Raw genomic sequence first — 26,529 nt, 5'->3', positions numbered from 1 at the left:
GTACGGCGCATATACGTCACCCACGATGACGTCAATTACCAGCGCCTATTTAAAATCCTGGCCGTGCGACACCGTCTTCAGTGGGCACCGGAGTAGCAACACCATGTTCTACATTCCACCTTTCTGCACTTCGCAGGTGTGTAAGCCTTTTTCTTTGAGTAAAACACATTTTTGGGCAAGTTGGTAACATTCTTGATTCATATTGCAGCGATGAAGCACGAACACAAGTAGAAGGAACACGCAAACACGTGTTTTTTGCGTGTTCCTTCTACTTGTGTTCGTGCTTCTTCGCTGCAATATGAATCAAGAACCTTTTTCCTTGTACGCTAAGAGAAGCGATGATATCTGCTTATTGCTGCTCCCGTGCCCACAAGTGCTTTCTGAAATTATTTGCGAGTGCTTTCATATGTCTGTGCTCTTACTCTGCTGCGGCGACATCGAATCCAATCCTGGCCCTAACACGCGCTCTGAATGCAATCTAGAAACACTGACTTTGCCTGACGAACCCTCGGAACAGATGGCCGCTAACTTCAAACTGCTCAAGGATATTCAGCTGCGATTTGTCCAGTCCTCTAAGTGTCAGACAGAATTGGTGGCCGATGTTAAATCAATCAAAGCTAGCCAAAAAAATATTGAATCTAAGATTGGCTGCATCCAAGAAAGACTTGATGGCCTTGAAGAAAAAACAAAGTGCTTTGATGACTTTGAAGAGCAGGTACGGATTTCCAAAAATCTTTGGAAGCCCGCAACGCTGAGCTTGATTCTATGAAATCTCGCTTTGCCGACCTAGAGGACAGATCACGAAGAAATAACGTTATTTTTCACGGTTTCCCTGATTCTTGGGAATCATGGGAGGAATCTGAAACCCTTGTCGTCAACATGTTAACAAGCCTTCACGTCAGTTTACCCGACATGGCAATTGAACGCGCTCATCGTCTCGGTTCATACTCGCCTAACAAATGCCGTCGCATCGTTGCAAAATTCAGCCACTACAAAATAAAAGAAAAAGTGTTTTCCGTACGCAGTGAACTAAAAGAAAAAGATATAGCAATATCTGATGACTAGTCATCCGCCACCCGTCATGCACGAAGTAAATTGATAGCCTTTGGTAAAAGTTTGCCAGGAACACCCCTCTTTCATCTACGCTACAACAAATTATCAGTAAACAAGAAACTCTACATGTACGACCATGCAAGTGACAGCGTGACAGAATGCGCCTCACAAACACTACATGTTGATACGCAACAGGGCCTTTCATCCAATGGCAGTGCGTAGCAAGGCGTGAGGGGCAGTGGTAGTCGTTTATCCCCTGTATAAGTCCTGTTCACAAACATTCGAAGCATTAAAAACAAACACGACTCGTTCACTTCTGCAGTAGACACCTGTAACCCAGATATCATTGTACTTACTGAAACTTGGCTGCAAGCGCATGCTCATGACCACGAAATTTTCTTAACCGCTCATAACTTCTCTGTTTATCGCTGCGACCGCACGATAAAAGAAGGGGGCGGTGTTCTTCTGGCTATTAACAAAAACTTACTCTCTAAGCATATTAGTATTACTACGAACTTGGAGATAGTATGGGCAATTATTGAAATAAACTTCCAAAAAATTATAATTGGCGCATGCTATCGTTCTCCTACTCACTCTGGCTCCTTTGTTGACGAATTACAAGATGCCATCAACATCGTCATAACACGCCATCCTTTCTTGCCCCTGTTTTTGCTTGGCAATTTCAATATTCCAAACATTGCATGGAATAACGAACCCATTATCATACGCCCTTTTTCCGCGTTAGCAAAAGATTTTCTTGACTTGTGTGCATTATTCACTTTTAGTCAACTAATAACACAGCCTACCAGAACCTCACCACACGTTGCTAGTACTCTTGACCTACTGCTAACTACTCGGCCCTAATTTATTTCGAACATTTGTTATTTACCTCCCCTGAGCGACCATTCAGTGATTAATTTCAACATCAACATTTCACGGCCAAAAATCAGAAAGAAAACAAAGATCATTCGCGACTACAAGAAAGCAAATTTTGATTCCATTAACAAAGAGCTCTGCACATTTCTTGATACCTTCCTCACAGATTTCGACGACCGCAGTGTGCAAGCGAACTGGGACGTGTTTATGGATAAAACAACTGAATTAAGAGAAATGTTTATCCCTACGTATACTGTCTCCTCCGACGGTCACGCTCCCTGGTACAATACTCACATAAAGCGCTTATCTAACAAAAAAAAACGCTTATATAGATAAGCTAAAACGTCTGCTAACACTGCAAAATGGGCAGCTTACAAACGTGCATCTAACGACTACATCACAGCCCTTAGGGCTGCAAGAGATAACTTTTTAAAAATTACATTGCCATCTATGCTATCTACTGACACGAAAAAGTTTTGGCGCACCATTAACCCAAAGAATGACGACATAATAACCCTTGTTGATGACGCTGAAAACGCCATCTCGCCTACCGATTCTGCATCCATCTTTAATGAGGTTTTTACATGCAACTTTTCGAAACCCACCCATGCAACTCATCCAACTACACACTCTTACGACTTTGCTGTAATCTACCCTTTAACCATTGAACCAGTCGGCGCAGAAAAAGTAATCACATCACTGAAACTTTCATCTGCTCCTGGCTGTGACCTAATTAATCCAAAGTTTGTGAAAAACACTAACTCATATTGTTCCGTTATACTTTCAAAGATTTTTCAGCAATCACTTGACAAAGGTTCACTGCCTGCTGAATGGAAAGTTGGGAAGGTGATTCCATTCCACAAATCAGGTACGAAACATTGCCCACTTAACTATCGGCCCATTTCCTTAACCAGTATACCACGCAAAATTTTTGAACATATCCTCTTTTCTCAGATTGCCAACTTTTTAGAAGCGAACTCATTTTTTTTCACAATTTCAGCACGGCTTTCGCAAAACATACTCATGTGAAACCCAACTAGTCTCGTTCACGCATAAACTGCACCTAATACTTGATCACTTTTCAGCAGCTGACTTAATATTTTTAGATTTTTCCAAAGCATTTGATAAGGTGTGTCATAGTTTATTAATCTATAAATTGCATCAACTAAACCTTGATACCAAAATTCTGTACTGGCTTGAGGTTTTTCTGACTAACCGCTCACAGTTTGTCTCAGTTAATGACGTAACCTCGGAGCACTGTCCGGTTCACTCGGGTGTACCTCAAGGCTCTGTGCTTGGGCCCCTTTTATTTCTCATTTATATTAACGACTTACCTTCCTGCGTCTCCTCCCACATTCACCTTTTTGCTGATGACTGTGTAATTTTCACCGAAATAACTTGTGATGACGATGTAACCAGGCTACAATCAGACCTTAACGCTATTTCTGCATGGTGTAAGTTATGGTTAATGGAATTAAATGTTAACAAGTGTAAATTTATGCGTGTGTCAAGAAATGCTAATGAACTTCCTGTGTATTCTCTTAATAACGCACCTTTAGATCTGGTAACTACTTACAAGTATCTTGGCCTTCACATGACCTCTGATCTAACATGGGCCGTTCACATCGCGCATATAATATCCAATGCTAATCGAATGCTTGGCTACTTACGGCGCAATTTTTCTAAAGCACCATCCCCTTTAAAATTACTCCTCTACAAAACTCCAATACGGCCCAAACTCGAATACGCCGCGTCAATTTGGGATTCCGGCCTAACAAACCTAACACAAGCTTTGAAAATGGTTCAGAATAACTCTACTCGCTTCATTCTTTCTAACTATACCAGAACAGCAAGCATCAGTGCCATGAAATCTAGCCTTAACTTACCATCCTTATCATCACGTCGCAAAATTTTTCGCCTTTCCCTTTTTCACAAGTTATTCTATCACCCGCAGTTTCATACCGAACTTATCTCACCCCCTCAGTACGTATCATCAAGACTAGATCACATTCATAAGGTTGGCATTCCTTTCTGCAGAACAAAAACGTTTTTTCAGTCATTCCTACCACGCACATCGAATGAGTGGAATCACCTTCCTTCTTCGACGGCCACCATCACCGATCATCATTTATTCAAGAATGTCATAGCTAACATTGTTTAACTAGGATGTATTATATACTGTGTTATTGTTTTTTTTCCTTTCCCTGAAGTGTAGTAGTCATGTTTGTACTTTGCCTGTTTAATTAACTCCTGTTTGTTAAATTTCATTTTTTGTAACCACTCCCCTCTGTAATGCCGTAATGGCCCTGAGGGTATAATATATATAAAAAAAATAATAAAGCTGCTGAAAACGTCTGTCCTTTCTGTGCGAGAAAAGAAAAATGTGTTCAATATTGCGGACAGAACAACGGGAAATTTCTGTAAAAATTGGTGATAAAAGCCCCTGGTGATAATGTAATGGAACGTAAGTTGTAGAAAGTTCACACTTTACTTGACTTAATTGCTGAACCTTGCTTCATGAAACCCAGCTATTAATCATTGTTTCTACTAAAGATTATGCAAAACACAAGTCTTTCTTATATATGCTCAATGGTATTATTTATAATAAAGCAAAGACGGAAGGAAAATATGCCGCTAGCCTCGGCATGTGCCATCGAAGCCTGAGGCATCTGAGCTGCGGCTAGCGGAAATAAAAGGACAAGGAATAGAAAGATTGGACAGGACCAAGGCGGGACAATACACCCTCTACAAAGTCACAGGAGTTAAGTAGAATGTGCCCCTTGCGTGCGGCTGCCGAGAGTTCTCGGTGTGCGGGCGGGCACTTGATTGGGGAGCGGCCGCCCGTGGCCGACGTAGTCTCCCACGAGCTTGTTTCTAGAATAGCCAGCTGTTGAAGTAGCTTGTGTGCGTAGAAGTTGCCGTCTCTGTGCAGGAAGAACCTGACAAAACCTTCTGGCGATCTATTTGGAAGTTGTAAAAGAACTTCTTTAATTTTACTGCCAGAACAATACGATCAGTGACTGTGATAGAATTTTCCTTCCTTCTTCGTAAACCAGGGATGCATCTACTTGGCTGAAGTGCAAACAAAGCTCAAGCTCAGAATTGAAATGAAGGCAACTTACTATGCATAACCTTTCTGAGAACGCTTACAAAGTTACTTCCAGTAAATGGGCAGCCATCTATGCAGGCAAAGTATGGGAACTACTTCGATGTACGAAGCTCCTAGCCATAACTTAAATGACCCCGCCGCGGTGGCTCAGTGGTTACAGCGCTCGGCTGCTGACCCGACAGACGAAGGTTCGATCCCAGCCGCGGCGGCCGAATTTCGATGAAGGCAAAATTCTAGAGGCCCGTGTGTTGTGCGATGTCAGTGCAAGTTAAAGAACCACAGGTGGTCGAAATTTCCGGAGCCCTTCACTACGGCGTCCCTCATAGCCTGAGTTTCTTCGGGACGTTAAACCCCAATAAACCTAAACTATAACTTAAAAGTGAAAACATGACGGATTACAGATGAAATGTCCGGGGAATGAAGAATTTCGGTTCTCAATAATCCAGTTTTAGCTTATAAGAAAATATTTTTGTTTGCTTGGTGTTTCTGGCTAAGCGCCATTGGTAGACAAGCAGCGGGGACTTACCTGTAGTCAAACCCGACGCCGAACACGGACTTCACTTGGGTGAGAGCCACCATAAGGAAGCGCCTGAAGTTGGGCTTGTACGGGCCTCCCAGTGGGGACCCCCCTTCCATCTCTAAGGAGTCGAAGAACACGTAGTCACATAGGCCATCTTCGGGGATGCGTGTTTCGTCCGTCATGCTTTCCCCAAAGTTGCATATCAGCGGATTTTGGATTGCTGGAACGACTACAGGAGAACATGGGACAGTTACACAGCCTGTTTGCCTTTCGCAAGTGAACTATCATGTACTTACACGGCGGAGTCGTGGCGATCTCTGCAAAGATCAGTGAGGTATCATTTGAGATAGACATGGCGAACAACGCACGCACGTCCATAATAAGCATAACTGTGCGCCACAAACTCGCCTTCCTGTACACGCTCGGAATATAGGGCGGATAGGCTGTCTCCTTTTGTTTCTCTCTCCTTCAGTCTTCGGTTAATAAGCAGGTATAGTTGTAGCCGGCACTTGCGCCACTGAGGTATTTGGAGTATTTGGAAGAATGGTGGTTGTGCTCTATGTAACCCATTGCTGCAAACTCGCAGCTGTGAACAAGAGCTAATATTGCAGTGCAACTATGAAATGAAAATTTTAACTCCTTTTCTTAAAGCCATGGTGGTTTCATAACTTCTGCCATAAACCTAGCACCCATAAAAAAGGCTCCTCGTAGCTTAACGACTGTTATTCACAGGGCAGCAAACAATTAGGCAAATACAAACATAATTAATCCCTCAGAGCTATATTTGCACAAAAAAAAACTGAAGCAAGGTAAGCCACATTTTTGCATTAAATATTAGGCTGATTTCAGCCACGTTGTCTTTGTTTAAAAAACGGTAAATGATTTTATTTACAAATACTGCTGTCTCTGTGGAGAGACATAGCAGGAGTGGGTAAATACATTAGTAAAAACAAATAACATAGGTAGCATGCAGATAGATAATACAGAAGTATTAAAAACAGATCAACTGGTCAAATTGTCAGGCAACTGAACAACAAACTCTTCAATTGGCAATAAACGAATTGAGCCGTCCAATCCATTCCAAATTTCAACAGTTAGAGGAAAAAAAGAAAATTGAAAACAATCTATATGTGGTTTGAAGGAAACAATGTATAATAGGTGGTTCCGTCGGGTTGCACGTGCGCTTTCCGTAGCACCCACTGTATTAAGGAAAACATAAACGTATGCAGATACTTATGCCTCATTCAAAGGCTCGAATTTCTTTACGCATTGACCGCACTGAGTGGTTATGCATTTAGAGAGCTTTACAAAGCTCCACGGGTGGCTTGGGAGTTATTTGACTTCGTGACCAAAATATTGCAGCAGTAAATGAACCAGATCTATTTATTTCCCTAAACTGAGCGAAACCAAAACTAGGAACCATTACCGCAAAGTGCTACCTTTTCCACTCTACGCCCATTAAAATGTTGGCGCACATGAAATTTTGTACTTGTGTTATCGAGGCATGCTTGGCTTGATTGGCACTGGTGGGCCCCCGATGCATGCCAGATACGACGCACCCCAGAGTTTCGCCTTTGGTCGCAGATTCCTGCAAATTATTCTTTGAGCTTTGATGAATCTCCAATAATTGCAATTAACAAGATGTCTGATAATCGGTTCCTCACTCGAATAAAATACCTCCGGAGCAGAATTTTAGTGTGCCAAGCCTTTATGATATTCCATGACTTAAGCCTTTTTAATTAAATATATTTCAGTCACATATAGTTTCATACAGAATGTACACAGCAGCCGTGTAATCATATTTTATATGACGGTACCTGGAAAACTTCTGAGAGATGATATAAATAAGGTTCGCCGCCACGTATATCAGTGCACGACAATAACACCCCACAGTTTAGTCTAGGTGTAAAAAGATAACTCCATGCTTCGTATGCGACTGCAATGAACGCATCACACGCATTTTTTTTCTGATAGAGCGTATTGCAGAGCGCTTAGTGCGAAGGGGTAGTGCGAAGGGTTAGTGCGATGTGGCTCACCGGACGTTGTGAACGAGAGCCCTGAAATATAAGAAAACGCTAAATTCAGGAATGAAATCACATGAATAATACACAACTAACTTTTCACAGTTTCCAAAGACCAAGTGGTTTCGTTTCAAATGGATGTGCTATGCAGCAATTTCAATTTGTTTCATAACGAACATCGGGCAAGCTTAACATATGCATTGAAAATACTTCTTGTTCAATCGTCTTTCGTTGAAAGATTAAACATTCATCGAAATGGAGAGCGCAAAAAATAGTTGCAAAATGTACTCAGAAGCATTATTATGCAAAAGTGCGAAATTTCAGAAAAAAGTTCGTCAAAATCAGACACATGCTTCGGAAAAGAGGAGTCTGTTGTGGCATGCGGCTTCTGGTTAGTTCGTATGCGAGCATAACAGACGAGTGCTCTGAATCTGGCTGCGTATGCTTATAACTGGTTATAGTGTGAGCACTGTAACAGCTGATAGAAACAAGTTAAAAATATCTCCAAAAACTTGCAGTATAGGTGAATTCACGACATGGACCACTAGTGCGCGGAATTTGTCCCGTTACGTCCCACCCCTGGTCCGTAAGGTTCGCGCCTGACTCGCGGCCGCCATAGTGGTGAAAATAGCAGGGTGAACGATTGCGCTTATGGCTAATATGCTTATCGCATCCTGATATGATTAAGAACGGGACACTGCAGGTAGCGATAAATATATAAAGCATTGAACAGGGTCGCGGGACATGCGGGAAGTTCCGAAGCGAGTTTGGGACGTGATGTCATGCTTAGTATGCGCGCGGTCGAGTGAACCCCCCTTATACTCTAGCTGAGCGAGAGCTTGGTGGAAGACAGCAATGTAATTGATAGCGCCTTTATTATCGTCTTCAGTGCACTAAAACATGTCCGCTGCAACACGATACCGGAGCGGTGACGCTCGCGGTCGGTAGTATAGATGGCACCATAGTCAATGGGACACTGTTCCCACCGATAGAAAAACATGCTTACCTGGGTGTACTGTTCGGTCCGCTGCACAGGGAGAGATGGTATTTTATTTAATTCTGACACACGGCGGTAACGCGATCAAAAGTGCCAGAAAGGTGCCGACACTAATGCGGTTCAGTTGCTAACCTACACGCAGGTCTCTACGGTGGTTCAATAAGCGTCGCGCTGTTTACAGACCGCTTAACATACAGGGCTCATCGAAAACAATTCGCGTCTCATTAGCAGTAGCTGCAATTGATTCAGCTCGTGGCTCTACAACCCAGCACTACCCGAATTCCGGTTATTGCTTGTATTAATATGCTTTCCTCTGTAGTTAACTGAAGGTCCCATTCGAAGCAGAAAACCATGGATATTTTATGCTGGCGATGAAGGATTTCCTTTTTAGTTTATGGGCTGCACAGGTGAGTAGCGTGCATGCAGTTACAATAGCTGCTCCGCGACAAGAAAGCCTGTGCTTAACTCTCTCTAAGTGGCAGCTAAAATTAATTTTCAAGCCCTATAGTTACTCTAAGCCTGCAAGAAACCAAGGCTGTTGGGATAAGCAGTACTTTGAAAAGCCACTGATTTTCTGTGACTCGGTATCGAACGTATTCTAAGCAGATAAGAGAAAACGGGGCATGGCAGTTTGGATACCAGATACCCGATTTAAGTCAAAACGGCAACTCATGCTCAGTAATTCTCGGTGCTATTATTGAGCACATTTACAAAAAAGAAATGTTGTCATTAAAATAAAAAAGAGCACCAAGCTTTCCTTGCGCTGGGCTGCGTTCCGCATTGCTTTATTTGGATCATGAGTGCCATGTTCACGGAGTATTGATGATAGCTGTTAGCGCCGTCAAGCCCGAACGGCTTCGTTGTTCCCTATATCAAAACTGTGACCGTTTAAAGGTTACTGAGTTAAGAACATGTAGCCCGTTTTTTATTTCTGCAGCTCCTCCCTTCCGCTTCTCCCTTGAGTTTTGCATATCCTCTTAATTCCCGGGTCTCTGCAACCTTGTGGTTTATGATTTCTAGAATGAACTTTTCTGATACAGCTTTATTTTTTCCCTTTTTCTCAAAAGCAACTTCTTTAAAATTCTTGTCAGACCACAGTTTTGAGCGGGAGCTTTGTACAGCTGGAATATTAAGTAAGAAATTTGAGTACAAGTGGCGCCTAACAAAGGAAGAGGGATATGCAGCAAACGGTTATAGTTTTTTCCACGTTTTGGCCGGCGGAAAATGAGAAATAGCACGTTATCACTGTCCAGGCCAATTTTCCATATAACCAAAGCAAAAAAATATATCGAACACAAGGAACATATTGCGGAAGTATATAATTATGTTGGTCTACTAATGCTCTTAGTAACCAATCATCAATACCTGTTGTAGCTGCAGTCTTCCCAGGGGTCGTAGATGTAGGTTTTTCTTTTGTTTTCTCTACGCCTGTGGAGAGAAGGACGCTTATATGAGCTCAGCACAATAAGTTTCCGGGTACTCGCCGTGCATGAAATGCTGTATGATAACGGGATACTATTCAATTTAACTGCAATTTGTTAATGCAGTTATGGCGGCCGCTGTTCTGTCACCAGCTTACTACAATGCTTTCTACATCGGGTATGCTGACATCGTTAGTGCTGCATCACCGTTTTCCGCAAGCAAGGGCATAGAACCGCAAGGACAGGAAGGTAGATTTCAACGCTGTACAACAGAATCACAGGTATTCTACGCTTTCTGAAACCCACCGCTGTTCTCCAGTGCTTCGCTTTGCGTCCTGTTTTTTTTTTCAAACATAAGCGGATCGATCGCTTCTGAAGTAACATTGCGTTTTAGAGAAGCAAATTTTATTCCGTGCTACCGTCCCAAATTACTCACGACAGTAAAATATTGATCAGCCGTCTTGAGGTTTCAAAGTATGTTCTTAGATTTTGCAATGAAATCTCACCAATATCCAAGGTTTCATGAAGGAGGTTCGAACTACTTGCTGCTCACAGAAGAACTCAACATAAGGGTACATCTTAGAAAACCTAGTCAGGCTTGTGTTCTTCCCAGAAACTTTCAGAGCAGCTCCAAATAAGCGGAATCATTTTTAAGCGCGTTTTTGGGAGTGTTTTTAGACTGGACAGAATAAAAATAAACTTTCCTGAATATTCAGCTGCGAGCCTATTCTGCAGTAGAGTTTATAGAGTTTGGCAGCCATTAATATTTGCAGACAGTGTGTCTGGAATTTAAATTTGCATACCAGTGAAGTCTTCTGCAATAGATTAGAAGGCGTGTAATATGTCTAAACAGATATCCGTATCATCATCATCATCAGCCTGACAACGCCCACTGCAGGGCAAATACCACTCCCATGTCTCTCCAATTAACTCTGTCCTTCGCCAATTGCGGCTACCGTATTCCCGCAAATTTTCTAATCTCATCCGCCCACCTAACTTTCTGTCACCCGCTGCTAAGCCTGCCTTCTCTTGGAATCCACTTTGTTGCTCTTGACTAGCCTTCGCATTGCATATTCTCCCCAAGGCCATTAATTCCTCTTGATTTCGACTAGAAAGTCATGCTCTAGGAAACATGAGCGCAAAGTGAGGCGGCGTTCAGTGTCAACCTAGCAATCACGATGCCTTTTCTGAACAGATTTAATTACAACAAGGCGACAAGAAGAACGCTAAGTCTGGAAACAAATTTGTTACGGGTAAAAAAAATCAGGATGGGGCCTTTTATGCTCTGTTTTTTAAATACTTAACGCCTTTAAAAGGTTTATTGATACGATGTCATAAAGCACAATCGAAAGCATGTCTCAGTCTTTCGAAATAGGAAACATGAAAACAAGCATTAAGAGGGGCAAAGAACAATGCTTAAAATCGGCATAAAAACCGTTAACGAGTGAAGAAGGACCTCTGAAAACAATGGCGCAAGCTGGACATGACACGAAGCACAGGAGGACAAATAATGTAAGCTCTAAATAGGACCAGAAAACTGGGCGGTGGCTTACAGTCTTTGAAGTCCTCCGGATGCAGGTACTTGGTCGTGAGGTAGTCCACGATTGCGCGGAGTGTGCGCAGCCTGGAATAGCTGCCGAGGCCGCAGACGTCGGAAGCATCGCTGTCCTCCAGGTTGAATGCGGCGACCCCGTACTGGTAGTCGGCCAGACTGCGCTTGCACCAGCACAGCTGCGAAAAGCGTATCAGCACCGAAATTCATCGAAGGGAAGAAAACAGACTCAAATGAGGTTAGAATTCCCCGGGTTCGAGCCCGGCCGCGGCGACCGCGTTTCGAGGCGCCCGTGCGCTGTGCGAAGTCAGTGCACGTTGAAGATCCCCAGGTGGCCGTAATTATTCCGGCGCCCTCCTCTAAAGCACCTTTTTCTTTTTAAAAGAACTTCTAGTTGGGCTAGTTGCTAATTCACTGTTATTTAAAGGCGCCAAAACACACACGCGCGCGCGCACGCGGGCGCACACACACACACACACACACACACACACACACACACACACACACACACACACACACACACACACACACACACACACACACACACACACACACACACGCACACACACACACGCACACGCACACACGCACACACGCACACACGCACACACACACACGCACACGCGCACACACACACACACGCACGCAAACACACACGCACACACGCACGCGCACACACACACACACAAACACACACACGCACAGAAGACAAGACAAACAGAACGGGACAGCGCGCCAGCTGTGAGTGGCGCTCTGTTCCGTTCTCCTTATCTTCGTGCTTTTTAGCGCCTTTTAATTACTCTTTCTTTATTTTTTGTTCTTTCATTCCCACCTTTCTCCTTTCGCTTACGACCCGGTTTGGGTGTCCGCCGAGATGCGAGACAAGTACTGAGCCATTTCGTTTCTTCAAGAACCAATTTTCATTTGCAACGGAGCTCAGCTACCGTATTGCAGGAGAAGTGAGGTTGAGCATATACAGATCTGTACATGGACGATCACAGACAGCAAAGTGAAGCTTTCGGGATCGAACTCAACTATATGCGCTTCTTTGAGGTGCACTCACAACACAGAGCACATGGGCGTCATTTGTACCGCCTACTATAAAATGCGGCCTCCACGGCCGGGATTTGATACCGCGTCCCTGACTGAGGTCGAGATTGTGAGGTACAGGTGCGGTAATTAATTATTAGGTGCGTTTAACTATTAATTGAAGAGCAACTTTCACCTAGACTTCTTTATAGAAAAGTATTATGCAGAAGATAAAAGTAACGATCAACATTCTCGCAAGGAAATAGCAGCTTATGATTGATAGCGAGGCGCTAGAAGTGGGAAGCGAATACGTGCACTTAGTGCAGGTAATGAGCGCGGATCTGGATCACGAGAGTGAAATGACTAGAAGAATAACAATTGGGAGGAACGCATTTTGCAGGTTCTCTCAACGGGCGCACATACAATAGGTCCACAGGGCAGCTCAAGCAAGTGGAGCCCTGGAATGAGGAGCTCACCGACGAGCTCGCGCAACTCCCCTTCTTTTTAATGAAGTTTGTCCTCTTCCTCCAGCTCCTCAGATCAATAATAGCAGTTTACTGATATCCCTCATGAGAAACGTATATAGCAGCTGTATCCTACCGGTACTGACCTATGGGTCAAAAACGCGGAGGCGAACGAGAAGGACTCAACTTAAAATGTGGACAACGAAGCAAACTACGGAAATGAAAATGACAGGTGTAACGTTAAGAGAAAGAAAATGGGTAGAGTAGGCTAGAGAACGAACGCGGGATAATGATATCCTAGTCGACATCAAGAGGAAGAAGTGGGCTTGGGCAGGACGTGCAATGCTAAGGCAAGATCGGTTGGTTAGTGGAGTGCATACCAAGAAAAGCCAAGCATAGCAGGGGCGAAGTTATGTAGGCGGTTGAGATTAATAGGTTTCTGGGAATAAGCTGGCCGTAGCTAGCACAGGACAGGGTTAATTCGATAGGGTTGGAGAGACGGGAGAGGCCTTTGTCCTGCAGTGGGAGTAGTTAGGCGGCTTCTGATGATGAACCATACTTATGACCAAGTAGACCACCGTAATCGCCTACATAAGAGCCTACAACAGCCTACTTTGCCATATGATAGCCAGGTGAGTGTCCTGAAGGAATTTTTGGTATGCGGCAAGCTTCCCCCTCAGTTTTCTTGGGCTGAGCACGAACACGATATATGAGTTACGCTATTTTGCTGTACATTGCTGCCAACTGGCATGTTAACTTGCCAATCAGCGAAAGATACTACACGTGCTGTGCGACGACGTCTATCCATGCTTTCGCTGAAGATTTTCCGCAAAAGCAGGTTCATGGCATTCCACTGACCATCCGCTTCTATCATGCTAACTGACAAAACGGAATAACAGGTCGTGTCCATGGACAGCGCAACCACGTTACCACTGCGCACATATATCTGTTCATACATTATAGTTAAATAAATGAACGTACAGCACCACTCTGGCAGCAAATTTGGTCGCTGTGGAGGCATAGCCTACAAGTGGTCCTGATCTCGTGGTCGGTATCTGAGGTTCATTAACAGTAAAAACACCCAACATCTCTGAAGAGTAGTCAGTGAGGAAACAGCATCTCGGTCGATGTCTTATTTAAGTGACAATTATGCGCTCTGTGCGTATTGTTTCTTGCACGTCGGCTCTCGTTTAATTTGCCTAATCTGTCACGTCTTTTATGCACTGCTGCAAAACGTCCCCTACTGCGCCTTTCTTTGCCACACGAACTCGTCGTATTTGAGCAGCATCACTGCTCTTTCTCTTCACAGCCGACAAATCTAATGGCTTGGTGGCTAATAACGCGCTTTCATCCAAGTATCCGGTAGAGCTGATCATGAAATTCTTCATCATGCCGCATATTGAAGGGATGCACCGCAGCAGAGACGGCACAAAGTGGAGACTTTCCGTACATTGAGTACCGCGCGCTACTAGTGCGCATGCCCAGGTCACCTTGAAGGCGCGAGGTGGCGCCAGCTGCTCACACGCCCGCCGCTTCTGTACCAACCAGCGCATAAGTGCCGCCGGCGCGCGGTAGGTGGCGGCGGGACGCTGTGTGCTAAAAGTATCGAGTGAGAGAAAGCTACGAGCGCTGATTTTCAACTCCTTGTTTTTTCCTAGAGCAGCGGAAGAAACGGGGCGTGCGACGAAGGACGTGAGTGCACAGGGTAGGAAAACCAAACATGTCTAAAACAAGTAAAAATAAAACGCCGAGCCAAGTTCGACCAAAGTGGCTCGATGACCACAAGGTGAGCAGAGCGAAACGTTGTCTAGCTCAGGCACCGTGGGGAAAAAAAAAAAAAAAACTGGCGGCGTGGAGGGCGAAAACGATGTCTATGCACAGCTGAGCAGGGCGGAAAGCTAACGCGGGGAAAACAAAAACGGGGGAGAATGGAGGCGACGAAGGCCGGGTAATAAACGAGGAGTTCCAGGTATGGGTTGCAAACTAACGCAACTTCATAACTACAAAGAAGTTCACGAAGCCGAAAAGAAAACGCTCAAGAGAACGCTCTACAGTATTCTGCTGTGTGTCTTCTTTTCTGTTCTGTCAAATGTGCTGTAGTTATGGAAAGCGGGTATGAACTCGCCCAAAAAATTGTCTTCTGGTACTAAAATAATAAGGACAGGCCAAGATGGAGGAGGCGGAAATGAATGTTGTAAAAAAAAGAGTAAGCGCAGGAACGAAGACACCTCGAATCAGGGAGGATGCGGAGGTGTGCGAGTTCTGCGGGCATACTGCTACACTCGAACACATGTTATGGAGATGCCCCAGTGCCCCAGGATATGGAATGCAGAGGAATGGGAGATCATACTCAGAATTGCCGACCTTAGCATACAACGATATGCTACCCGCCTGGCAGCAGAAGCTGCGCGACTATATCGTTGCTAGTCTTCCAGCTGCGACGCTGCCCCTCCCCGGACGCCTGCGTGCGGACCCGGAGGGGCACGGGTCTTCTTCTGGCGGAAATAGAGTTTCTTCACTCACTCACTAACTCACCGGAGCCGCACTCTCTCTTGAGCTCTTCTGCTCAAGAGAGTGTGGCCGAAGAATGCATTTCTGCACTAAAAACTCACAGGATAGCCACGAGTGCTAACTTCAATGTTTTTCGCCGTGAGCTGGCCCGGAATGCAGTAGGCACGTGTTGTTTGAGCAAGCGCTGAGTTCGAACCCTAGTGTAAGGGCTAGCCACTGGTTTTCCAATGGGTAGAAGCTTTCCCTCTACAGGATGCTTGCTTTTTTTTTTCGTCTGTGTGTGAACTGCTTGTGGAAAGGGTTTTTGTCCAGCCCCGCCATTTCGAGGGATCTTCCGGGTTCGCTGTCAGGCCGAAATTCTTGGTGGCGATATTTTTCAGAGGGGTGACCTAAAAGCCGGCAGCCCAGACGAACTGAACACTTTTTTAGTGATGACACCTCTACAAAAACCTAGCGATATAACGAAAACTCTCAGTGACATCTAGCATTTTATCTCAGAGTAGAACACGAACCAGCCGCGTGAAAACGAATCGTCCTCAGACGTGTATTGCCGATTACATTCAGCATTGCCAAAATGTGCATTCACCACTGCTGTCGTTTTTGCCCACAAGATATTCTCTAACGCTACACAAGTTCAAGACCCCGACCCTCAAATTAAACAAGTTTCTACTGCGAATAACGCACCCATACAATTACTAGGAACGCATACACCAACCCTGCACACCAAAGAAGTATACGAGGTCTGTTAGAAAAGTATCCGACCTTTGGCCGTTGAAAAAAAACTTGCACAACTGGAGCGTTGCAAACCTAATCACCTTCAAAGTAGTCTACTTGGGACTCCACACACTTCTTCCAGCGGTGCTGCCATTGTGGGAAGTATTCCGAAAAGGCCCTTTTCGGAATGGAGTTTAGCTCAGCTGTCGTTGCAGCCATAATGTCCTCTCTTGTCTGAAATCGCGCTCCTTTCAATGGCCTTTTGATTTTGGGAACCAGCCAGAAATCGCAGGGGCCATATCAGGACAGTAAGGAGTCTGTTGAACTACAGGAGTCTGGTTTTTCACCAAAAACTCTGATTCGAGTGCGAGGAATGTGCACGAGCATTGGCGCGATGGGTGCGCCAATTTCCTGTTGACCTCAGCTCCGGGTTCTTGCGCCGCACAGCATCACGTAGGCAACGGAGGACATCCCTGTAGTACTCTTTGGTAATTGTTTGACCCTGTAGAGTTCGTACTCGTGGTCTGCCACACAGAGGGTGTCAAAGAAAGCAGTCAGCATCACTTTCACTTTGCTGCGCAATTGGCGGGCCTTCTTAAGTCTTGGTGACGTGGAATGCTTCCACTCTGACGACTGGGATCTGGTTTCCGGGTCGTACCTGTACACCCAAGACTCGTCACTAGTGATTATGATGTTGATGAAGTCAGGGTCACTGTTTGCGGAATCCAGCATGTCCTGTGAGACTTCAACACGAAGCTGCTTTTGCTCCACCGTGAGCAGCTTCGGCACGAATTTCGCCGCAACTCTCTCCATGGCCAAATCTTCGGTGATAATGGAATGTGCGGGGAAATTGCTCATGTCCACCTCTTCCTCAATTTCTCGGATAGTCACGCGACAGTCCCGCATCACCATAGCGTTCAGTTCGGCAATGACCTGGTCATTTTGGCATGTTGATGGCCGATTGGAGCGTGGCTCGTTCTCCACCGATGTGCGGCCATCTTTAAAACAATTGTAACACTGCTTAACCTGTGTGCTGCTCATAGCATCTTCACCGAAAGCCGTCTGAATATTTCGAATGGTTTCCACTCGGCTGTCGCCAAGTTTATGGCAAAATTTGTTGCAGTAGCGCTGCTCCTTTCACTCCGCCATTTTCCTTGCAATAAAAAACCGACGAGAGCACTGCACACTGCCTCACTCAAACGCTGCTTCCCAGCGACTGACGCTATCGGCAGGCGGGAAAAAATTCATGCATGCGCATGAAGGTTCAAGGTCGCCTGATGCAAGCGCGCTTGTCTCATATCCATCAGGTGTTCGCAAAAAAAAAATAAAGTCGGATACTTTTCTAACAGACCTCGTATGCATATCTCATACCTTAAGAACAAAAAACTTGCAGGTTAAGCAAAAGACTACGACAGCGCTCATCATTAATCATCCTAGGCAAAATATATATCAACGCCAACAAACGGCAGATTAATGGGGCGGTGGAGATATGAGTATAATATGACATTCCATTACAGAAAATTTGATCGCAGGTGAACACAAGGATCATAATTATAAAGGACGATGCAAGGTAACAACATACCCCTTAAGCTAAGTAAAGGAGTAGAACAGTACTATTCATTAGTAATTCTATGCAAATATACAGAGTGCGCCGCTGAAGTAGGTGGTAGGATGGTTCGACAGGATACGAGCAAGCTATCTCAGGAGACTAAAGATCTGATTAAGAAACGCCAAAGCATGAGGACGTCTAACTCCACAGACTGGATAGAACGAACAGAGCTATCGAAGTTAATAAATAAGCTCAAGGTAGCCGACATAAGAAAGTTTAACATGGAGAAAATCGAGCATGCTCTAAGGAACGGAGGTAGCCTAAAATCAGTGAAGAGAAAACTGGGCATAGGTAAAAACCAGATGTATGCGCTAAAAGACAAACAGGGCAATGTCATCTGCAATATAGATAAGATAGTTGAATTAGCCGAAGAGTTCTACACAAATCTATACAGTAGCGAATCTAATCACCACGTTCCTGAGGGAGGCAGTCGAGCACAGCAATGGGACACCCCGCCAGTAACGAAGGAGGAAGTAAAGAAAGCCTTAGGAGCAATGCAAAGAGGGAAAGCAGCTGGTGAGGATCAGGTAACAACAGATTTGTTGAAGGACTGAGGCGAGATTGTGCTACAAAAACTAGCCACCCTTTATACGCAATGCCTTGTGACCTCGAGAGTACGAGAAGCTTGGAAGAATGCTCACATTATCTTAATTCTTAAGAAAGGAGACTGTAAGGGTTCGGTAGCGTTCGCGGGGGTCATCGGAACGCGGCTGGGTGTGCTCACAGCGAAGCGTCTCCTTTCTTGGAACGCGGCCGCTCGCGAACGCGCCGGCAGGTATACGGGTGTTCCCCCACCCGCGGTACTGATTCGCACACGTGCTGGCACGGATGTATATTTGTGTTTTTGTTTTATTTTGTGGTGGAGAGAGCGCTCTACCTTACGGAAGCTGGAGGGCTGGCCATGCCCTGGATGAACCAACCATGTTAAGAGCGGCACATGATTGGAAGTTACCGAATGTGGGCCGGGCCTTTAGGGCTTTAAAACTGGGCCCCGGAGCCGTAAGCGGGGTTCTGGGCTAAGGTCAGATGCAACGCATCTTCGGCAACGCCGAGTTAGGGGCCTCCCCTAGTATTAGCCAGATCCACCTTTTTGTTGTTTGTCCTTGTGCCGTTAATTTGTCTCAAGTGTCTTAACTTGTATCTATTGTACATATTTGTATATAAATCTCCAGTCATTGCCTTTTTCATCCCTGCGGCTCTATTCATCGAGAGACCGTCTCTGACGGGGCACCGCTGGTGCGAAGAGCTTCAGTCTTCGAGTTGAAACCAACCCGTGTCCGGTCAAGGAAGCAGCGCGTCGGGAACTCGACGATCACCGGCGGCGGACCAGCGGCGTGCGACAGCTCATCGCAGCGTCCGGGGAAAGAGGCGGTGGACCCCGACGCCAAGGAGCTGGCAATGCGGATCGACGCATCGAAACCGTGAGTTTCCTTGGTCGCATTGTTCACGTCCCTGTGTTCGAGCCGATAGGACATCTGAGGGGTACGGAAGGCGGTATGGAGAGCTATCCAAGCCTGCCCTCACTTGATGTGAAGTACCAAGTTGAGTTAGCGAAGGCGCGCTTAGCGGACCTTCAGGCTCAACTTGCGAAAGTAAATGGCGGAAAGGCGCTGCTTCGCGAGGAAGAACCTCAGGATGTTAAGTATGTCTTGGGGGTATTAGAAGCGAGACGCCAGCAGGTAGAGCTCGAGATTTCTAAGATCAAGGAGTCTAGGAGAGCTAGCCAACTAGCCAGGGAGAACTGCTCCGAGTCACGAGCAGAGAGGTCGCCAGTGCGGGAAGGCAACGGCATATGCCTGCCGGACGCAGGTCAAGAGGACAGCCGGGCAGAGGTAAAGGGTGAGCCAGATTTCTGCGAAGCTGGAGTCGCAGTTCAAGAAAGCAGCCTGACGGAACGCGGCGTCGCGGTATCAGAGGCGGTGAACGCGCACGCCGACGACACGGCCGCCCAGGTTAGCTCAATCCCAAATGACACCAGGGACGCGGACGCGTGCTCAGGATTGTTGGAAGTGAGTCTCACAATTCCAAAAACGCAGTCTCAAGCAAGCTGCGGAAAAGAGCATTTAGCTCAGCAGGGAACGGCCAGCGACGACAGATGTCAGATCGCGGACCTAGTGACAGGAGAAAGTCTAGCGTTGCTGGAACCGCACACTGTGTCGGTCATAGGGCATGAAGTGCCCCGTAGCGTTTCTGGTGGCAAGAGCCCTTCATCCGAGGCAAAGAGCGGAGGTGGGCCTGTTGGGCCGACCGGGCGGAACGCCGCGCAGATGAACGCACCCGGTGTGTGCCCGACCAGGTCAGTTGAGGACCGGGAAATGTGTGGCGACTTGCCGCAAGGCAAGCTCGGATCAAGCGACTGCGAGAGAGCTCATGCAGCCTCAGACTATACCACGAAGCCGGCAAGCGCCGATCAGGCACGGAGCGGCGGTTTCAAAGTTTGCTCGTGCGGTAAAGGTGCAGATGGCCCCGGGCGAGGTGAAGTGGCAGGAGGCAGGTGCGTGGCTTTCACGCTGAAAGTCGACGCGAGGACCAGTATGTTCCGTGCTAGAGGTCGGCATATCAAGTGTAGCGAGACTGACTGTACTGCTATATGTGGACGGGCCAGGGGCTATGCTCTTTACGCACCACGCGTGTCGTACTGGTGCGCCGGAGAGAGAGTGCTCTCAAGTGCGTCGCATGGTCAAAGATTTGGACTTATCGAGGATCAGGACGTTTTTTTCGATCCTGGAGGGCAGCAATTTTTGAATTCTTGCCCCGCTGTGGCACCAGCCTAATGAGCCGAGTGGCAGTTACGCGTTAATTGTGTTGAGACGCGTGGTGGCTCGAATGCACTACACAGGGACGCTCGGTGCGACTAAGGAGGCTCACGTGGGCATTGGGCGAGTGCTGTGAACGCTCCAGTCGCGAGTGTCTGTGTCTGTGTGCTCATTCGCGAGCAGGACGACGGCGTGCATGCAGGCGAACTGGGTGCAACGCACCAACTTGGACGCTGTGTTACGGCGCACGGCAGGCATGCCACTGTGTGTATTTAAGTGTGCATTTTGCGTGATTTTGTGTTGGTGCCTGTGTACATTTTTGTTTTTGGTTTTGTTCGTGCCAGTGTTTGTGTAGCTGCGGTATGTCACCCACAGGGTGGTTTTGTGACCCGTACCGATCCCTTTGTTAGAATTCTAAAAGTGGCATTTGAGCCCTTTGTAGAATCTTGGGAAGGGCGTGTAAGGGTTCGGTAGCGTTCGCGGGGGTCATCGGAACGCGGCTGGGTGTGCTCACAGCGAAGCGTCTCCTTTCTTGGAACGCGGCCGCTCGCGAACGCGCCGGCAGGTATACGGGTGTTCCCCCACCCGCGGTACTGATTCGCACACGTGCTGGCACGGATGTATATTTGTGTTTTTGTTTTATTTTGTGGTGGAGAGAGCGCTCTACCTTACGGAAGCTGGAGGGCTGGCCATGCCCTGGATGAACCAACCATGTTAAGAGCGGCACATGATTGGAAGTTACCGAATGTGGGCCGGGCCTTTAGGGCTTTAAAACTGGGCCCCGGAGCCGTAAGCGGGGTTCTGCGCTAAGGTGAGATGCTACGCATCTTCGGCAACGCCGAGTAGGGGCCTCCCCTAGTATTAGCCAGTTCCGCCCTTTTTGTTGTTTGTCCTTGTGCCGTTAATTTGTCTCGAGTGTCTAAACTTCTATACGCTGTAAATATTTGTATATAAAACTTCAAGTATCCCTTTTTGTTATCCCTGTGTCTTCAAGTCTTCAAGTTGAAACCACCCGTCTCTGGCGGGGCACCTATGGTGCAAAGAAGAAGAAGACGAAGAACCTGAAATTTACTGAGACGTCAAAGACTTCAAGAATTACAGACCGATCAGCTTATTGTCCGTTGCCTACAAGGTATTTACTAAGGTAATCGCTAATAGAGTCAGGGCAACCTTGGACTTCAGTCAACCAAATGATCAGGGAGGTATTCGTAAAGGATACTCGACAATAGACCACATTCACACTATCAATCAGGTGATAGCGAAATGCGCAGAATATAACCAACCCCTATATATAGCCTTCATTGATTACGAGAAAGCATTTCAATCAGTGGAAACCTCAGCTGTCATGCAGGCATTGCGGAATCAGGGTGTGGAAGAGTGTTATGCGAAAATATTGGAACATATTTATAACGATTGCACAGCTACTATAGTTCTCCATAATGTCAGCAATAAAATTCCAATACGGAAAGGTGTCAGGCAGGGAGACACGATCTCGCCAACGCTCTTCACTGCCTGCTTACAAGAGGTATTCCTGGGACTGGAATGGGAACAGTTGGGGATAAGAGTTAGTGGAGAATACCTGAGTAATTTGCGATTCGCTGATGACATTGCCTTGCTCAGCCACTCAGGACAAGAACTGCAAAGCGCGATCAATCAGTTAGACAGGGAGAGCAGAACGGTGGGGCTAAGAATTAACATGCGGAAAACCAAAGTAATGTTCAATAGCCTAGCAAGGGAACAGCAGCTCGCATTTGGTAGCAAGGTGCTGGAAGTAGTAAGAGAATATGTCTACTTAGGGCAGGTAGTGACCGCAGATCCGGATCATGAGAGGGAAATAACTAGAATAATAAGAATGGGGTGGAGCGCATATGGCAGGTTCTCTCAGATCATGAATGGTAGCTTACCAATATCCCTGAAGAGAAAAGTATACAACAGCTGTATCCTGCCGGTACTCACCTATGGGGCAGAAACGTGGAGGCTAACAAAGATGGTTCAGCTTAAGTTAAGAAGAACGCAGCGAGCTATGGAAAGGAAAATGATAGGTGTAACGTTAAGAGATCGGAAGAGGGCGGAGTGGGTGAGGGAACAAACGCGGGTTAATGACATCTTAGTTGAAATCAAGAGGAAGAAATGGGCTTGGGCAGGGCATGTAATGCGGAGGCAGGATAACCGCTGGTCCTTAAGGGTAACGGAGTGGATTCCATGAGAAAGCAAACGTAGCAGGGGACGGCAGAAAGTTAGGTGGGCGGATGAGATTAAGAAGTTTGCGGGGATACAGTGGCGGGAACTGAGAAAGGACAGGGTTAATTGGAGAGACATGGGATAGGCCTTTGCCCTGCAGAGGATGTAGTCAGGCTGATGATGATGATGATGATAATTTCCGAACGCCGGGCTCCTCAACCCATTCAATAGGGCTTTTTGGGGGGCTAGTTGGTGCATGAAGTCCATATCAATATTAATTGAGTATTCAACCTATTATATTTAAGCCACTGGATGTCAGTAATCAGCCCAGCAAGAATATCATGCAAAAATTAACTTCTATTTTTGCATCAAATAATTTGCGTTCATTACTGCATTGTTCTACTGGCTGTGGCTGAGCAGAATGATAGTATTAATTTTTTTAGTATCTATTTTCTGGCTCTTCCGGACTACAACAGTGCTTATACTTTTAATTGGACTGACACCGTTATACTAAAACGGCAAATATCCGGGAGATTATAATTTTATTTCTTTAGATAAGTAACAACGTAACATTCTTTTGCCGCCACAGAGCCTCAGTAGATATGGTGTTCGGCTGCCATCCTAAATACGCGGGTTCGATACCGGCCGCAGCGGTCGCATTTCGATGGAAACGAAATGCTAAAGGCCCCGTGTACTGTCGAAATCATCGCGAACACTCCACCATGGCGTCCCTCATAGCCTGCGTTGTTTTCGGTCGGTCGTTAAACACCTTGAACCAACCAACAACGTACCATTTGTCCCCGATTATGCCGGCTTACCTTGTAACGGAACGAATCGCTTGTGTCGTAAGTAAAAAGTCTTTCCATGGTGCTATTGTAGGTGACGCTGGCATGCATCTTTTCATCATAATATCTCAACTTAAAATATGGATTCTTGCACACCTGTTGCGAAAGTAAAATAAAAAAATGTTGTTAACCAAAATACAACGAAAAATGACAGGTCACGATATGCAAGATCAAGGTTTGGATGCGCTAGCAAGGTGCTGACCGCACTAACACTGCTTGATTCTTTGCTGCTGAACCACTGCCACCACCATCTGGTTCACATCGCATAATTCTTCTTCTTTGGCTTTAGTTTAATTTGTTCGTTTTTTAAACATTTTTAATGCTTGTTTTTCACTGCTGTTGCGTTGCCGTTCAGACGATGTTAACCTCTACCCATCAAGTAACACGGCACTCGAGTGGCTATCAAGTACCGTACTCACTTCCCACGAGAATTCCTGGAATCGAATCCGACCACTGGAACTATCTTTCTCAGATTTTTTCCTCTTTGCTGTGATACAGAAGGACCACACACACATCACTGAAATCTTTCACCGCGGCCAGTAATGCTAGCGCATTGAAGATTCTGCGCTGTCGTGGTAGACTCCTTTTGCGCGAGGCTAAGTGTGAGGAATCGTTAGCCACGTTTCTTCTCAAATCAAATCTTGATTCAGAATAACGCGATGCAGTTCTCCAGGTGGCCGGCAAATAGACAGACATGGCCTGACAAGTGACAGCCCCCCCCCCCCCCCCCTTGGCACAGGACGCGGTATATCAACGTAAAAAGAAGCAAAACAATGGCTAGTGTTCAACTGTTGAGCATTGTGAGGCACGGTTTGCTTGGTTTGAATCCTCAATTATTGCACACAAAGGGCCATAACCATGTGATGCACACTGTCTAAAATCTAATGTAGAAAACAAGGTCACGGTCAATGTAAGGTATCCAATGGTCATGATCATATGACACGTGGTCATACTACCATAGATTGGACCATACTACTACGCAGTGAAGTTGGTTTGACCTTGTCTCAAAGATCAAGGCCAAAGATCCTGGTCGGCTACCCAATCGTTATAGACATATTATAAAGTGGTCAAACTACCATACAATGATTATAGAAATATGATCACGTGGTCATACCACCATAGCTTGGGCCATACCACCACGCAGCTGAGTTCGGTTTTATCTAGTGAGGCATTCAAGGTCGCTGTCTCTTCCACATCGAAATCGGAAGTTGCATCCCGTGGAGTATAGCTCTCGCTATAAAAAAAAAGCTAAACCTAAGTACAGAAGCGAATGCATAACTGTAACGCGAAGCCCTATATAAAGCAAAAAATTCATACAGCAGCACTCATACAGAAAGGAACAGGGTGGAAGCACTGATTAAGGAATACAAGTAGAAGTGGACAAATAGAGCTCCAAGCACATGCCTTGGAGCAGCAGTAAATATACAAAAACATTATTTCTAAAAGATTAAAATCAAACACCTTGCTTGAGCGTGGTGAATACAGCAGGATGATTTTTGAGAAAGTCAGAGATATGATATGTCAGTTTCTGTCCGCAATAATTTGTGTGCACCTTTTTTTTTGCAAGTTTTGTACTACATATTGTTCCTTGTAGAGATGTTTCTGGTAAAAGGCAGCGGAATGAGGCTTAATTTGTTTAACAATGTTTAACGCTAATTCATTTTTTATAACATTGGAGACAGCACTCGATGCATTTTGAAAAGTGGAGCAGAGTGGCACAGATAATGTGCGTTCTCAAACGGTGCACAGCTTTCTTTTGTAGAATGTGTATACTTTCTGTATTCGTTTTTGTTGTTGTTCCCCGCCCAGTATTTGAATAATAGATTCTAGAATGAACATTGTATATTAGAGCTGCTTTTTGATCCAGGGAGGAAGAAGTTTCCGTGTTTTATAAATGAGTCCAATAGCCTGCGAGATCTCTGGTCAGAGGTTATCAACGCGGATATACCAAGTTAGGTTCCTATGGCAGAAAACTCCAAGGTTTTTATGGGCTGTTACTTGTTCAAGTGTATCATCCTGAAAGTCAATTAAGATTTTTCGTTCGATATAATTGTTTCGAAGGCGAAAAAACTATACAATTGTAATTTTCTTTGTTTTTAATTGAAGTTCGTTCACCCGAAGCCATCGAGAAAGATCTGTTAGCCATAGGTACGTACCGACCCGAACATTAAATATATAATTTATACCGGTGATACTGCCATGTTTTTCTCTGCTGCATGTCGTAGTGATGTGATCGATAAAGTAAACAAACCACTACCACGTCTGCATGACTGGGCAACAGTTAATGCACGAAAAATTGACACGCCGTAAACAAAGGCCATACTTTTTCGTCCTAAATATAAGAACGAACAGTCTTTGTCAAAAGTAACCGGGCGGCACGTTTTTCTTCTCAGTCGTATATTAAAGCTATTATGCCAGCCCTCAAGCTCTAAATCTCTGTATGGTAAGAACCCCTGTTCTCACCTTCAAAGAACTTTTTGATCTTTAGGGAAGCCGGGCTCTGTTAAACAAATGAAAAGCAAACCATGGAGCCTGGTTACTTTTGTCAAAGACTGTACCTACTAATACACATTTTTTGTTAGGTAACTGCACTTAATTTTTGTTTTCATATGTTTCTGCCTATTGTGTTGGAAAGTGTTCAAAATGTGACTCCCCTTACACAATGGCCTACGGGCTTGTAAGGTATTTAAAATAAAATAACTAACTCCTGTACTCGCGGCAATTATTCCAAATTGACAATAAGTGCTGGTTTCTCAGGCACCGAGAGATCTTACTACCAAGCACCAAGAAATAATAGCTTGAGACTACTTAGTGCTGAAAAAATGATGAAATGAACAGTGGCGCAACAAGGACACTAACAAGAAAGGGACA

General features: G+C 45.5%; 1 protein-coding gene across 1 annotated transcript in view; it reads right to left on the bottom strand.

The window, feature by feature from the left end:
* The window catches only part of LOC149337331 (uncharacterized), a 69,210-nt gene extending 45,396 nt beyond the window's left edge, over window positions 1–23,814 (bottom strand). The window contains exons 1-6 of the mRNA XM_089554393.1: window positions 23,632–23,814; window positions 11,551–11,728; window positions 9,942–10,004; window positions 7,595–7,615; window positions 5,855–5,875; window positions 5,565–5,787 (exon numbers count right to left, since the gene is read on the bottom strand). Of these exons, the coding sequence (XP_089410519.1) occupies window positions 5,565–5,787; window positions 5,855–5,875; window positions 7,595–7,615; window positions 9,942–10,004; window positions 11,551–11,728; window positions 23,632–23,709 (584 nt within the window). The 5' untranslated portion in view covers window positions 23,710–23,814. The remainder of the gene's footprint in view (window positions 1–5,564; window positions 5,788–5,854; window positions 5,876–7,594; window positions 7,616–9,941; window positions 10,005–11,550; window positions 11,729–23,631) is intronic.
* Between the last annotated feature and the right edge of the window lie 2,715 nt (window positions 23,815–26,529).

The sequence above is a fragment of the Amblyomma mixtum genome, chromosome 7, assembly GCF_055824585.1.
Source record: "Amblyomma mixtum isolate Tamu chromosome 7, ASM5582458v1, whole genome shotgun sequence".
NCBI classification, from domain to species: Eukaryota; Metazoa; Arthropoda; class Arachnida; order Ixodida; family Ixodidae; genus Amblyomma; species Amblyomma mixtum.
Note: the sequence above shows the minus strand (reverse complement) of the source record. Positions and strands in the feature narration are given on the sequence as shown.